Source organism: Argentina anserina, chromosome 5 (genome assembly GCF_933775445.1).
Source record: "Argentina anserina chromosome 5, drPotAnse1.1, whole genome shotgun sequence".
NCBI lineage: Eukaryota > Viridiplantae > Streptophyta > Magnoliopsida > Rosales > Rosaceae > Argentina > Argentina anserina.
The window spans coordinates 14,305,924-14,318,186 of record NC_065876.1 but is presented as its reverse complement, the minus strand read 5'-3'; the positions used below and the strand labels follow the sequence as shown (position 1 = coordinate 14,318,186).

The 12,263-nt window shown below is 36.9% G+C and overlaps 2 protein-coding genes across 2 annotated transcripts; both read left to right on the top strand.

Annotated features, from left to right (window-relative positions):
• The first annotated feature begins 2,607 nt into the window (after nt 1-2,607).
• On the top strand, nt 2,608-7,803 carry LOC126794821 (protein BREVIS RADIX). Its single transcript, XM_050521600.1, has 6 exons — nt 2,608-2,710; nt 3,556-3,685; nt 5,849-6,243; nt 6,500-6,629; nt 6,912-7,234; nt 7,340-7,803. Exons 2-6 carry the CDS (start codon nt 3,581-3,583, stop codon nt 7,416-7,418), a joined length of 1,032 nt encoding a protein of 343 aa, XP_050377557.1. The 5' UTR covers nt 2,608-2,710; nt 3,556-3,580; the 3' UTR covers nt 7,419-7,803.
• A 905-nt stretch (nt 7,804-8,708) lies between these two features.
• Nucleotides 8,709-11,790, top strand: LOC126794831 (uncharacterized). The gene is made up of 6 exons (XM_050521615.1): nt 8,709-8,801; nt 9,080-9,202; nt 9,289-9,340; nt 10,268-10,326; nt 11,012-11,057; nt 11,401-11,790. The coding sequence occupies exons 1-6, from the start codon at nt 8,799-8,801 to the stop codon at nt 11,529-11,531; spliced, it is 414 nt and encodes a 137-aa protein (XP_050377572.1). The 5' UTR covers nt 8,709-8,798; the 3' UTR covers nt 11,532-11,790.
• The last annotated feature ends 473 nt before the right edge of the window (nt 11,791-12,263 follow it).

Sequence of the window (12,263 nt, the reverse complement as noted above, 5' to 3'; positions counted from 1 at the left end):
TAGCCCTAAATGGATTGTTCATGGCGGTTATAGTTGGTTAAATTGTTTATATATGATGATGATGATTGTTCACGTTATGGTTGTGCTAAGATTGGAGTTGTTACTCTCGTCAATTTATATATATAATTTAATTATATAGATTTGTATTTAATGTTATACAATATAATATAGGAGTTGTTGGAGTTGAAACTTTTTTTTTTTTTAAGATTTGATATTTTCATCATCTATAATAGAGAATTTTAAAATGAGTTTGTTGGCGATGCTCTAAAAGCATTTCCTCCGATCAGTTGACAAGAGAAACATTTGGATCAAGAACTAACTGATAACGAGCATTGATCAAACTTCAGAAGTAATTAATGTGACCAAAAAGATGATCATTAGTCTTAAATTTAGTATGAAAAAAAGGGAACATGCAATATATCGATAACCATAGAATATAAATCAAACCTCTTGTTTTAAAATGACTGCTGAGTAATTGCCAAGTAAATACTTTATTCTTGTGAGGAATAGAGATAACTTCCACATACTAAGAAGAGTCCTTTTTCATTTGATTCAAAATGAGCAGTACAATTAGGGCACATTTACTTATTCGAAATAGATTTTATCATGAATAGGTGGTTAAATGAATAAGTGATGGAATGAAATTAGTAGAGAGATTTTGAATACCATCAAACGTTATTTACCGTATGAAATTAGAATTAAGAATTGAACTAATTCCGGTTTGATTACTAAAATAACCCTAAAATGCAGTCATACATTTCAATCACTCTCATTGCAAATTGTTCTATATATATATATATTATAATCATGAGGTTACACATTAACATCAACTTCCTTCATGTAACTCTCTTGTGCCAAAATTTGTCAAAATTATTTTTGTAATCTTTTTTAAGCTAAGGAAGTTATAAGGGTTAGACAACAAAAATAAAACACATTTCTAATCTTTTTTAGAAAATATATCATATTAATAGAGGTTATTATCGGAAGAAATATCGATTCTTGATGTTTCAATTATAATCTCACCTCCCTTCTTGGATTTTCAATTCTGAGTTGTTAATAATTCAATTCTTAATAAAAATGTGGGATCCACACTTATTACAATTTCAGCATGTATAAGTAAACACTAAAATTCTCTATACCCGAAATCATTCATTCACTTTTCCATTCAATTCTCATTAAGTAAACGTCCCCTTAGCTTGCAAAAGATTAACTGTCTATTATTTGATGGTGAATTTCAGCATGACCAGTTGGTTCCCAAATCCCATATATACAAAAGAATCTCCTCAATTTCATTTTCCTTAGGTTATGTTTGTTGTAAATTCTATTTTTTGTTTTTGAATATTGATTTGATTTTATAAGATGCAAAATATTTGCACCAATTTTTTTGTTGAGAAACTCATTAGTGTTTAAAGTGTAAACACAAAAATATGCCATTGTGATTCGAAGTATTAGGAAATCAGATAGAAATTATCCCTTCTTTACTTGTGTTGATTAGTTCAAATGCACAAATGTTTACACTCTCTCTACGACATAAAACACCTACCATAGTCAGCCATACAACTGGTCACTGTAGCTCGCTTCTGGTCAAAACTGATCGGTATAGTACCTAAGGTGTCTTTAGATATTCTTGCACTCTCTTCCGAAAATAGGTAAGTCTATTAAATATTAATAGTTGAGATTCTATAATAAATACTGATCCACTGCATTGAATAAGTTTCCGTAAGTCTATTTACTTAACTCTTCCCGTATGTAACTAGCAGCAACACCCGCTAACATGATTTTTTTCCGAGAGTCATAGAAATTAAGTCAGTTGTACATTCTTCTTTTTGAGAAACCATAAGTTACCCACTCATATTTTGTTGAACAAGAAATGAATAAAATAAATCGTGTCACTGATCGAAGCTATGAGTTCCACAGTCGAGCAGAGAGAGAGAGAGGTCCTGAGAGGTCCTTCCCCTTACATCACCTAGACATGTGGACCCTTTATGTCCTGAATGCTCATGACCAAATGCCTCCGACCTACTCTTAACCCCAGTCTGTTTTCTCTAACAGACAAAATTAACGCCGTTAATCCCCTCCTCTTATAAATACAACCTCTCCTCTCCTCTCACTCTCTCTCTCTCTCTCTCTCTTTCTCTCTTTTCCGACTATCAGTCCCGTCTTCGCGTACTTTCCCATTCCAGATATTTCAAACGGCATTTCATTCCCGGCCAAGATTTTCGCTCGAAAATTCAATCCCACCATTTGGTTTCCAAGTTCACATATAGAAGAGGAAGCTTTTTGGTAAGTTCTGGGTTGCCTTCAGATCACCGAAATCAATGGGATTCTCTATCAAACTTGGCCATTCCAAACAGATTTGAAACGCACACTGTTTCATTTTCATTTCCTCCCCATTCTTAATCAGGTCATCAGGGTTAGAGCTATTTTTCTCTTTTGCTTTCCTCAGCAACCAAACATAGCATTTCTTTGGTTCATGGGGTTTTGATTACCTTTTGTTTTTGTTTTACTTTGTTTTTTGAAATGGGGGTTTGGTCTGGTTTGGTTTGTTATCCATTAATATTGAAGAAGAATTCCCTGTGTGTAATTCCTTTCCTCACTTTTGGGTAACAGAGGAGGAGTGAAGAATTGAAGGCTTGGGGGTTAAGAGTAGGAGAGGAGAGGTCCAAAGGCGACAAGAGCAAAAAAGCACAGTTGGGGTTTTGTGGCTTCGGTAAGTCGTTTTCGAATAATAACGATCGTCTTCAATGAATTTTTTTTAAAATAAAAATATTTTGTTCGATTTTATTTTTGTTTTCTCTCTGTCTCCTTGTCCACTCAACCACCGCTTTCAAACCCCAGCATCCCCCTCTTGTGTGAAAAAACGACAGCCCCAGCGGGAAAGAAACCCAAGTCGTACGTTCCCCTGGTCCTCCTCTGATGTGAAATAGTTGCAAGGGAAGAAGAAGGCCGGCAATTGGATTGGTTTTTGCAGCAAGCTTCTTTATTTTTGGCTCTGCTTTTATTTCCGGGATTTTAAAGCACACCCAGACCCAGTTGTGGCCTCCTTATAAGACCCACTTTCAAATCCCTCACTCCCCAAATATTTTCTTTTCTTTTTTTCACTTTCAATTATTGACTCATAATCTTCACACATTTTCTTTTTGGTCTTACTCTGATCCCGAGTGAAGAAACCTCTTTTCCTTTCCCCCCCCCCTCCCCCTTTATTTTTTTGTTCTTGCTCTTTCTCTTTGGACCCCGTTTTGCAAATCCCACGCATGTTCTTTGGTACCAAAACCCCAAATGTGGGCTTTGGGCGGGCAATGGTTTTGTTCCTTCTTCTTCATCTCTTGTTTTACCCTGCATTGGGTTCCAAATGCTCCATTTGTAATATATTGTCGGATTTAGCCTTGGAAAATCGTCACCGTCCAGGGTGTTATCGTAATTTAGCGTGTGCCGTTTTGGGGTAAAGATCCTTTTCTTGTTGCAAAGAGGAAGCTCGTACACTTCTCAACCTTAAAAATGTGAATGAAATGGAGATCTGGTAGTGGTTGAATTGAGAATGTGTGGTTTGTGCAGGGGTATAACGGTAAAAGAGTGAGAAATGTTTACATGCATAGCATGTACGAAGCAAACGGAGGAGGACGGAGGAGAGCGTGGGAGTGGCACCCCAAGTACAAAAGAAGCCGTCAAAAGCCTGACTACGCAGGTTACCTCCTCTCTTTCTCTCTCATCAATTTTATTCACATTTATAAATAATATAACAATAATAATATTATTATCATTAATATAATAAATAAATCCATATATAACATTTCTGCTTCTTCAGGCTCACTCTTCTCTCTGATTCTCTCTATATTTGTGTGTCAATTGCTTCACCTACACAAGCTTTGTTTTTTTTTTGGATAGAACAAGCTTTGCTTTTACAGTATGGGATGGGGGACTGAGATGGTTCTGGGGCCCACCCTTTGGGGGCATCTTTTTAGATTTCCCATTTTTCGGAGTACGGTACAAGACGTCCCGACTAATTTCGAATATGGTTGTCTATGTCCAACGCATAATGCGTGCATAAACTTGCGCTATATTTGAGTACAACGGTGCCGAAACATTCACCAAAGTGGGCTGAGAGAAATACATTGGCGATACTGATTCGTTAGTATTGTACGCTTTTAGCCGCAAGGGAGTACGAAGTTTGATAAGATTATCCACGGCGCATAAATTTTCGATTATACATACGGCATGTGATGTTTGGATATTTGGAATTTATGGAATAGCTGTCTCATGATCAACTGGCTGCTGCTTCATCATCATCTTGTTCCTGCAAGGGGGGTTGTAATTTATATCTCAGTGAGCCCAGGCTAGATTTCTGTCAGGTGAATTATTCACCTTCCCTAGCTCAGTCAAAAAGTAAATGAAAGGAGAAAAGAGCTGAATAGATATCCATCCATGCAAAAGATTCAAATCTTTACCAGCTAAGCTAAACCTAGGGAGGGATCGATAAATAGATAAAAAAGGGTCTGGTCTGGTCTGGTCTGGTCTGGTTATAGAGACAGTGGTCCGCTAAGCTAGTCATCATGGTAGGACATTCTAGTTCAACTATAATCTGATGAGGTCACTAGTTACTTGCCACCGTAGCACATAAACCTAGCATAAGACTAGTATAGTGCACCTTCTCATCCACACGTAAATCACGTGATTTGCCTTTCTTCTTTGGAAGATTTCTTGTGTATTGTTTCATGTTTCATTGTTTACTGTGCATTTTTCATGTTTATGCACATTCATGTGATGAAATTACGTCAAAAATCGCCTTTTGATATTAGTGAAATAGGTAGGGAGAGTTTAAAACCGAGTGCATTTTAAGATATTTTTATGAAGTGTTTGTTGAATTTTCGGCATTTAAATTTCTCCGATAAAGTTTCTTTGATACATTCAAAAAAGAACCATATATTCCTCATGCAATTCTAGACATTCAAATTTCTCCAATCTGAAGTCTATAAGTTTCCTTATGAAATTCATAGCCTTTCGTAGCAAAAGCACCATGACCATTATGAACATTGAGATTGAATAACTTATTTGAGTAGTCATCCCATGAACGCCCGCCGGTTTGGTTTAGAAAATGAATTATTTCCAGAATAAGCAAGGAGAGTAATGGTGGGGGGTTCTTGAGAGAAGAGACAAGTAGTTAAATTTAGAAAAAGAAAAGACTGCTAATTGATGTCCCACCATTGAATACTTGTCTAATCACTGTGTTTATAAAGCAACACATGGTTGCGTAGAACAGGAAGAAAATAAATTGTGTAAATGACAACCCAAAGCCAGTGGTATTATAGATGGAAAATAAAGTACATAAATCATTTAAGATTGTGTTATCATTATCTTCCATTTTGGTGTGGGGCTTTGCTTCCTACACCCATCACTTTTCCAATTAAGAGAATATGTCCCCATATCTTTGCAATATATTTTTTCTGCTCCCCATGTTTCTGTTTCTAATAATTTGAACACATAGTTTCATTTTGTCTGCATTGAAGATCCACCACATTGTTGTTGTCCTTCGTTTAATTTTCGGTAACAAATTAATGTGGCCTTGTAGCCTAATAAACCAAAAATGTGTATTCAAAGAGTTCAAATAGTAAGATGGTCGATGAACGGTGTTGCATTAGGTAAAAAAAAATGTTTTTATTTTGCTAAAAATATCAATTAATATCTTTACATTTTTTTTCTGTGTTTCTATATGAACTAAGAAGTTCCAGGAGCTTAGGCAATCTTTCCCCATGAACTTATGAATGGGGTATTAGAGAACAGAGATTATATGGAGGCAAGATATAAACTGTATTTTGTAACATGTGGCTGATGTCATTTCAACATTGTGCAGATCAAGGATATGGCATTGAAATTCTCTGGTGCTTACAAGCAATGCAAACCATGCACAGGATCAAGCAGTAGCTTCAAGAAGGGGCCAAGGAAACCTTACCCTGATTTTGACACTGCTTCTGAAGGGGTTCCATACCCTTATATGGGAGCTGCAAGCTCAAGTTCTACACCTGCTTGGGACTTCACCTCTAATCATCAACTTGGTGCAAGATCAGACTCGAGATTCACGCGACCATATGGGGGCGGTGGTGATCAGACTCGAGATTCAACATGTGAAGTTGTGTTAGAGGATGAGGATGAGCCCAAGGAGTGGATGGCACAAGTCGAACCAGGAGTGCACATCACCTTTGTTTCACTTCCTAATGGGGGAAATGATCTTAAACGAATTCGTTTCAGGTATGGAATATCACAGTTGAAGCATTCTAACCAAAAATTAATAACTAGAACTGAAGATGCCAGAGATATTTAAATTGTTATGCAAGGCTAAAACTTCCTGATGTGAGATGCGGGATTCATCAGTCTCTACATGACAAGATATGTGATTGGACTGATTAATTCCTCTCACTTTCCATTTTTATAAATGTTTCCAAATATTGTAGTGGGAAATTAATTCATTCAGTTGTAAACTGATGAAATTGCTTTAAATTTGAAGCCGAGAGATGTTTAACAAATGGCAAGCTCAGCGATGGTGGGGCGAGAATTATGACCGCATAATGGAGCTCTACAATGTCCAGAGATTCAACCGGCAAGCTCTTCACACTCCACCCAGGTCTGAAGATGAGGTAATCAATATTTGACTTAACAGTCTGAAGAGCAGTATTCACTTTAGGCTGTGCACATAGTTCGAACAAGTTAGACTTTTTTATTTATTTTTTCTTATTTTAATTTTCTATCTTATGACATTAAATGGATTCAGAAAGAAAAACAGGTTATTCAAAACTGACAGTTGTTTTCATCGGAAATCTTATGTTGAAAATACATGAAAAGATTAGACTCGATCAATATTTTTGGTGTCTGTATGCACGAAATTAGTATGTGCTAACAGATCTTGTACTCTTGTTCAGCCACCAAGAGAATCTTTTTATTCAAAAATGGATTCTGCTAGAGAAAGCCCCATGGTTCCAACAAATTGGACACCAAGGCACCACTATAAACCCTCTGGAGCTGGAAGCGGAGGATACTTCCCATCTGATGGTCATCAGTACAATGCAGGTGGATCTGTTGATGCATCGCGAACAACAACCTCATCTAGGGATGAAGCTTCAGTCTCTATTAGCAATGCTAGTGATGTGGAGTCAGAATGGGTCGAACAAGATGAGCCTGGGGTGTATATAACTATTCGACAGCTAGCTGATGGCACTAGGGAGCTCCGGCGTGTTAGGTTCAGGTATGGGAAAAACAGTTCTTTATTTTGTTTTGACAATTTGTTTTGGCTGTTTGTTGATGGAGATGCTTAGATAGCTGAACATGTCTGTTCCTCTTAATACATCAGTCGCGAAAGGTTTGGGGAGAGGAACGCAAAGACATGGTGGGAAGAAAACCGAGAGAGAATACAAGCTCAATATCTTTAAACTTTAACTTTACACAACCAACATATCCGGTAGAGAGGAAATGAAAGACTACCACTTCAAGTTGCACCTGGATGTCTCAAAGAACATGGAAAGTGGAACTTTGCAGTAGTCTTCCAAATATATCAGTCTTGCCACCAGCGAGAGATGGTCAGAAATTAAAATCACATTGTATGATGATATTTATGATGGTCTAACACTTCAAATTATGTTTTTTTTTCTTACTACCATTCTCTTTGAGGGTTCATTTTCATGGGACATCCCAAAGTGTCCAGTTTTGCCTTCATTGTTGTCTGTCATTACTCCTATAACTTTTAGGCCAGGAGGGGAACAAGTTACTGAAATATTATGGGTGTCGTTTTCTCTTTCACGGCTTGTAGTGTTTGGGAATTATGGGGTTCATGTGGGGCTGGCTCTAATTTGGAGCTTAACAAGTTTGATTTTTGTAACACAGTTGATATACTTTGAGAAATGGAATTGAAATGATTTGGAATTACATAATAGGGGAAGTCCTTACAGTAGGAGTGGATATACTAGAGTTCTACTGTGTGGGGTTGTTATACGCCTCACCATCTCTCTCTCTCTCTCTCTCTCTCTCTCTCTCAAATATGGTAGATGATAGCACCCCACACAATTTTCCTTACCGAACGAGGAAAGCCTTGGTCAGTTCAATCTGAGTAGCCAAGAGAGGTTACTTTATGGATCTAATGGGTAGGCTTAGGAAGCCAATTGCAATCTGTTCACTTAAACAATTTCTGCTTCATAGTTTTTCCCTTTTTCTGACCTTAGTGGATCCTAAATGATTGATCTTGACATCTAGAACACATGTCTATTTTTTTTACTGCATGCTAGTAGAGTTATCACAATCGGAAACAAATTTGCCGCACACTCTTACCGTGTCCACCCAATGTCCAACTCACAAATAAATTATAAGTGTCTTTTATAATAATCATATTTATAAATTTATTGAAAAAAATAGTATTTTGTGTTTTTTTGTGAGTGAACACGGTAGGATTGAACGACAATAGGATTTGACGACAAATTTGCTTCCTCCAAGATCTTCTTGTCCTCCACAGCTGCAACCCTTATCGTAACTTTCGCCAATGCCGCTGGACCAAATGGTACCGGGCAAAATATAATAATTTTAAGCACAAATGTTACAGTTTTGAGGCTGATATTTCTTAGCTCTTTTTGTAAAAATAGAGCCAAAGGGGAATTTTACCCTAACGACGTCGTACATCTCGATCTCTTAATAGTTAATACCGTCAACATCCTCTTAAATCTCTTCTTCTTTTTCTCTTCAAAACCGACTGGGATTCAGAGACTCCCAACTTGTGAGGTTGGACAGACACCATTTTAGAGCAAGACTACTCCCGATCCCCCATGGTTGGTCGTATCATTCTTCTATTCCCTTTTCTTTCTAGTTTTTCATTTTCCATCTGGAGATTTCAAAACATACATCTCCAAACCGAGCTACATAAACCATTTTGGCGTTCAATTCAAAGCCTAGAATGGTTCAAGGGCAGAAGGGTTTTGGTCTTAGTTGATTAATCTGATAAATATGATAAGAGAATGAAAGAATGGCATTTCATCAGTTGAATTTGTTTGTTTGGTCGGACTAGACTTCTTTACTGGCTTTGATTGTTGAGTCCGGTGCGTGATAGGGGATGGCTGGTTCGGCTTCTAAAACTGATATTAGATGTCCTCATTGCGCCTGTCCGCTTTCGAAGGAGATGGAAACTAGTGCCTGGACAGTTGCACCTCTCGTCAGAGATAGCTTCTCTATGGTATTATATATCTTTTATACAGCTGTTTAGAATTTTTATATTTCGCTTACGCTGAACTTTTGGACTGCTGATTATCATTGAAACAGATTGGTTCTGCTGTTGGCGGTACAGCAAGTGCTTTTTATGGATTCAATTATGGTAAAAAAAATCTAGTCTATATATGCTTGTCTTGCTTTTTCTTGATGTAGTTTGTGCATGGTGTTTGACACTGTGATGTTCTTGTATGCTTTTCGGGATGGTAGAAGCTGTGGAATACGAGTTATTTTCTTACCTTATTATAATTCCTGGTATCAAACTATCAATAGGTTTTGTAGGAAAAGAGCTCATGGCATATCAGAGCATTGGCAAAATAATGCTATTCTGTTGTATTGGAAAGGAGAGTGATATTCGATGAATCTATAGTTGATGCAGAACCTCTGCTGTCGATTATAAGGGTTCTCGTGAACTCAACAGCATACTTTTCTTCAGGTTGCTATATTCAGGAAGGGTGATACGTGGTATTACATTATTTAGAAACCATCACAAATTCTGTCGAAAACATGTTAGTCACTGCTTATCTAGCACTTAAGAAATTACTGGTTGTTGGGATTCATGTATTAGGAAAATGGCTTATGACATAGTACTGCAATTTAGAATTTTGAGGACAATATTTCATAAAGAAGTGAAATACAATCTTCCCATTACTCTTACGTCTACGAAAGTATCTTGAATTTCTTCTGTTTATGTATCAATCAATTGTCAATAGGGTTAAACTTATCCGGACAACAGGAACTCTCTTATATGCATTATAAATACATGAAGAATGTTGCATACAATAATTTTGCACAAGTTGGCTGAAAAATTAGTTGCATTTTTTTTCTCATTTCGCCTTCCTACATTTCCATCTATTGCAGTCGTCCTAAGATACATACTACATATGTCTTTCAGTGAGCATGCATGCACTCTAACCTATGACATTTAATTGTTCATAAACTCTAGTGTGATACTTGTTCACAGTTGTTGGTAGTGAGATTTATCAGAAGTACTAATCAATGAAGTTTATCTATATTGTGTTTTTGGATGCAGTGATGCCTATTGTTCAGAGACGCGTAAAAGGACCTATGTGGCTACATTTTTTCATTGGTGTAAGTTTTGCAATGCATTTATTATAAGAATGTCCTTCATGTAAGAAATTGTCTTTTCATAGATATCAAAACAGGAAACTGAAACAAATTTATTGAACATGTAAATTGGTAATTTGAAAGCCTAGGAGAAAAAAAAAAGACATGTAAGGTTGAAACTTTGTGTACCCACATGAAAATTTCTGATTTCCTTGATAAAGCTTAGAGCTATATGCCAAGGATCGAAGTTAATATTATAGTAAATAACGTTACTTGGAGGTACTGAAGTTTGTAGTCTGAATCAACTTTAGTGGTAAGCTCTACAATTTTGAACTGAGAGTAATATTAATTGGTAAGGCCTTCTATAATTTCTTGTCCATTTTAAACCAGGGTAGCAGATTTCTACACCGAATAAAACTCGCAAAAAGAAGAGTGACAACTTAGTTTTTCCCAAGCCTTTATTGCTGAAAAGGAGTGACAATCGATTATACTTTCACTAGCATGTATTCTAGCTGAGTTAGAGGATGAATTCTATTTTGGATATCTCCATGCATGGATATGTCATCTTTGTACAAGCCCCGAAGCCATAGAGGCCGGTTTATGTGCTTTCTGATTTTCATTTTTATTTTATTTTGTTTTATTAGTATGCTCTAAATTTTTACCAGTACTTTATACAGTGAATGACATTAATCTTCTTTTTCAACTGAAGGCTCCCCCTGTGATTGTATTCTCTTCTGCTTGTGCTGGTTTGGCAGGTTAGTTGTCAATGTCTGGTGTGTCTTTATCTAGTTTTCAGTCTTCACCTATGTGTGTGAAGGTTGGTTAAGAAGTATTTTTATGTGATCAATAAAATTCGAGTTTGAGATTATGATGGTAACATTGAGGTCACAGTTTACTTGCTTCAGTCCTTACTCTAGCCTGCGAAAGAGTAGAAGTGTGAGTAGTAGCTCAAGGTTAAAAACATGTGAATTCGCCATCATATCAGGCCCATGTGTTCTGCTATCCGATTTAATTATACATGTTGAATGGGAGATGATATGTGTTTCCATTCATCATTTTTCACGACTATATGGCAGTAATTTCATTAAAAAAATACAGGTGGTGCAATTCCAGCTATGGCGCAACTTGCTTCGTCATCTTATCATGCAGTTGTCTCATCCACGTCATTGCCTCCTGCGACTTCCCAAGATGAGAAGATGCACAACTCCAGAAATTCCTCTACTCTATAGTCCAAAGTTGCTGTGTGTGCTTTTGACATGAGGAAAGCATTGAGCTTTGATCTACGCAATTGTCCACATCAGTCACTGGGCTTTTGGTAGCACGAATTTGATCGACATAGAGTTACTACAATGTAAATGTTCTCATAAATGATTTGAGCCTACTTATTAGTCCTATCACTAAAATGTTATGTTATCTGTAACTTGTTGCTGTGTTGGTAATGACCTGGTTTTCACTTGATTCTCCCGGATACCTACAGCTTCCATAATCCCATTCTAACATGCTTTGGCTAATTCAGTTATTCACTCATTAGTGGCATGGTCAAAGTCCCTTTGTTTCCCTCGAGCGGTGGCTTTGTAGGCTTATAGGCTCCAAATTTTACTTTTACTCATTACTCATGGTCGTTTACTAATCATGAGATCATTTTGGTTTTCAGATTAACTGGGTTACTGGATCTCTTCGTTTTAGGGTGATAGGTTTCTTGTTCATATAATGCATCTCCGCTACATACATATAAGAGTTACAAGAAAGAGAGTATGCAGGAAGAGTCGAGATGTTTGAAACCGTGAACTCTCTCCATAATAAATTGGCTTTTGAATATGTCAAAACTAGATAGCTTGCCCGCGCTTTGCTGTGGGTTTGTGTTGCTAAATTAGAATATAAACCGTGAACTCTCCATAATAAATTGGCTTTTGAAGATGTCAAAACTAGATAGCTTGTCTGCGCTTTGCTGCTGGTTTGTG

Coding starts and splice junctions, on each gene's coding strand:
- LOC126794831 (XM_050521615.1), top strand. Junction 9,203..9,288: donor TCAGAGATAGCTTCTCTATG/GTATTATATATC, acceptor TCATTGAAACAG/ATTGGTTCTGCTGTTGGCGG. Junction 9,341..10,267: donor TTTTTATGGATTCAATTATG/GTAAAAAAAATC, acceptor TTTTGGATGCAG/TGATGCCTATTGTTCAGAGA.
- LOC126794821 (XM_050521600.1), top strand. CDS start 3,581: ATGTTTACATGCATAGCATGTACGAAGCAAACGGAGGAGGACGGAGGA. Junction 6,630..6,911: donor CACCCAGGTCTGAAGATGAG/GTAATCAATATT, acceptor ACTCTTGTTCAG/CCACCAAGAGAATCTTTTTA. Junction 7,235..7,339: donor CTCCGGCGTGTTAGGTTCAG/GTATGGGAAAAA, acceptor TTAATACATCAG/TCGCGAAAGGTTTGGGGAGA.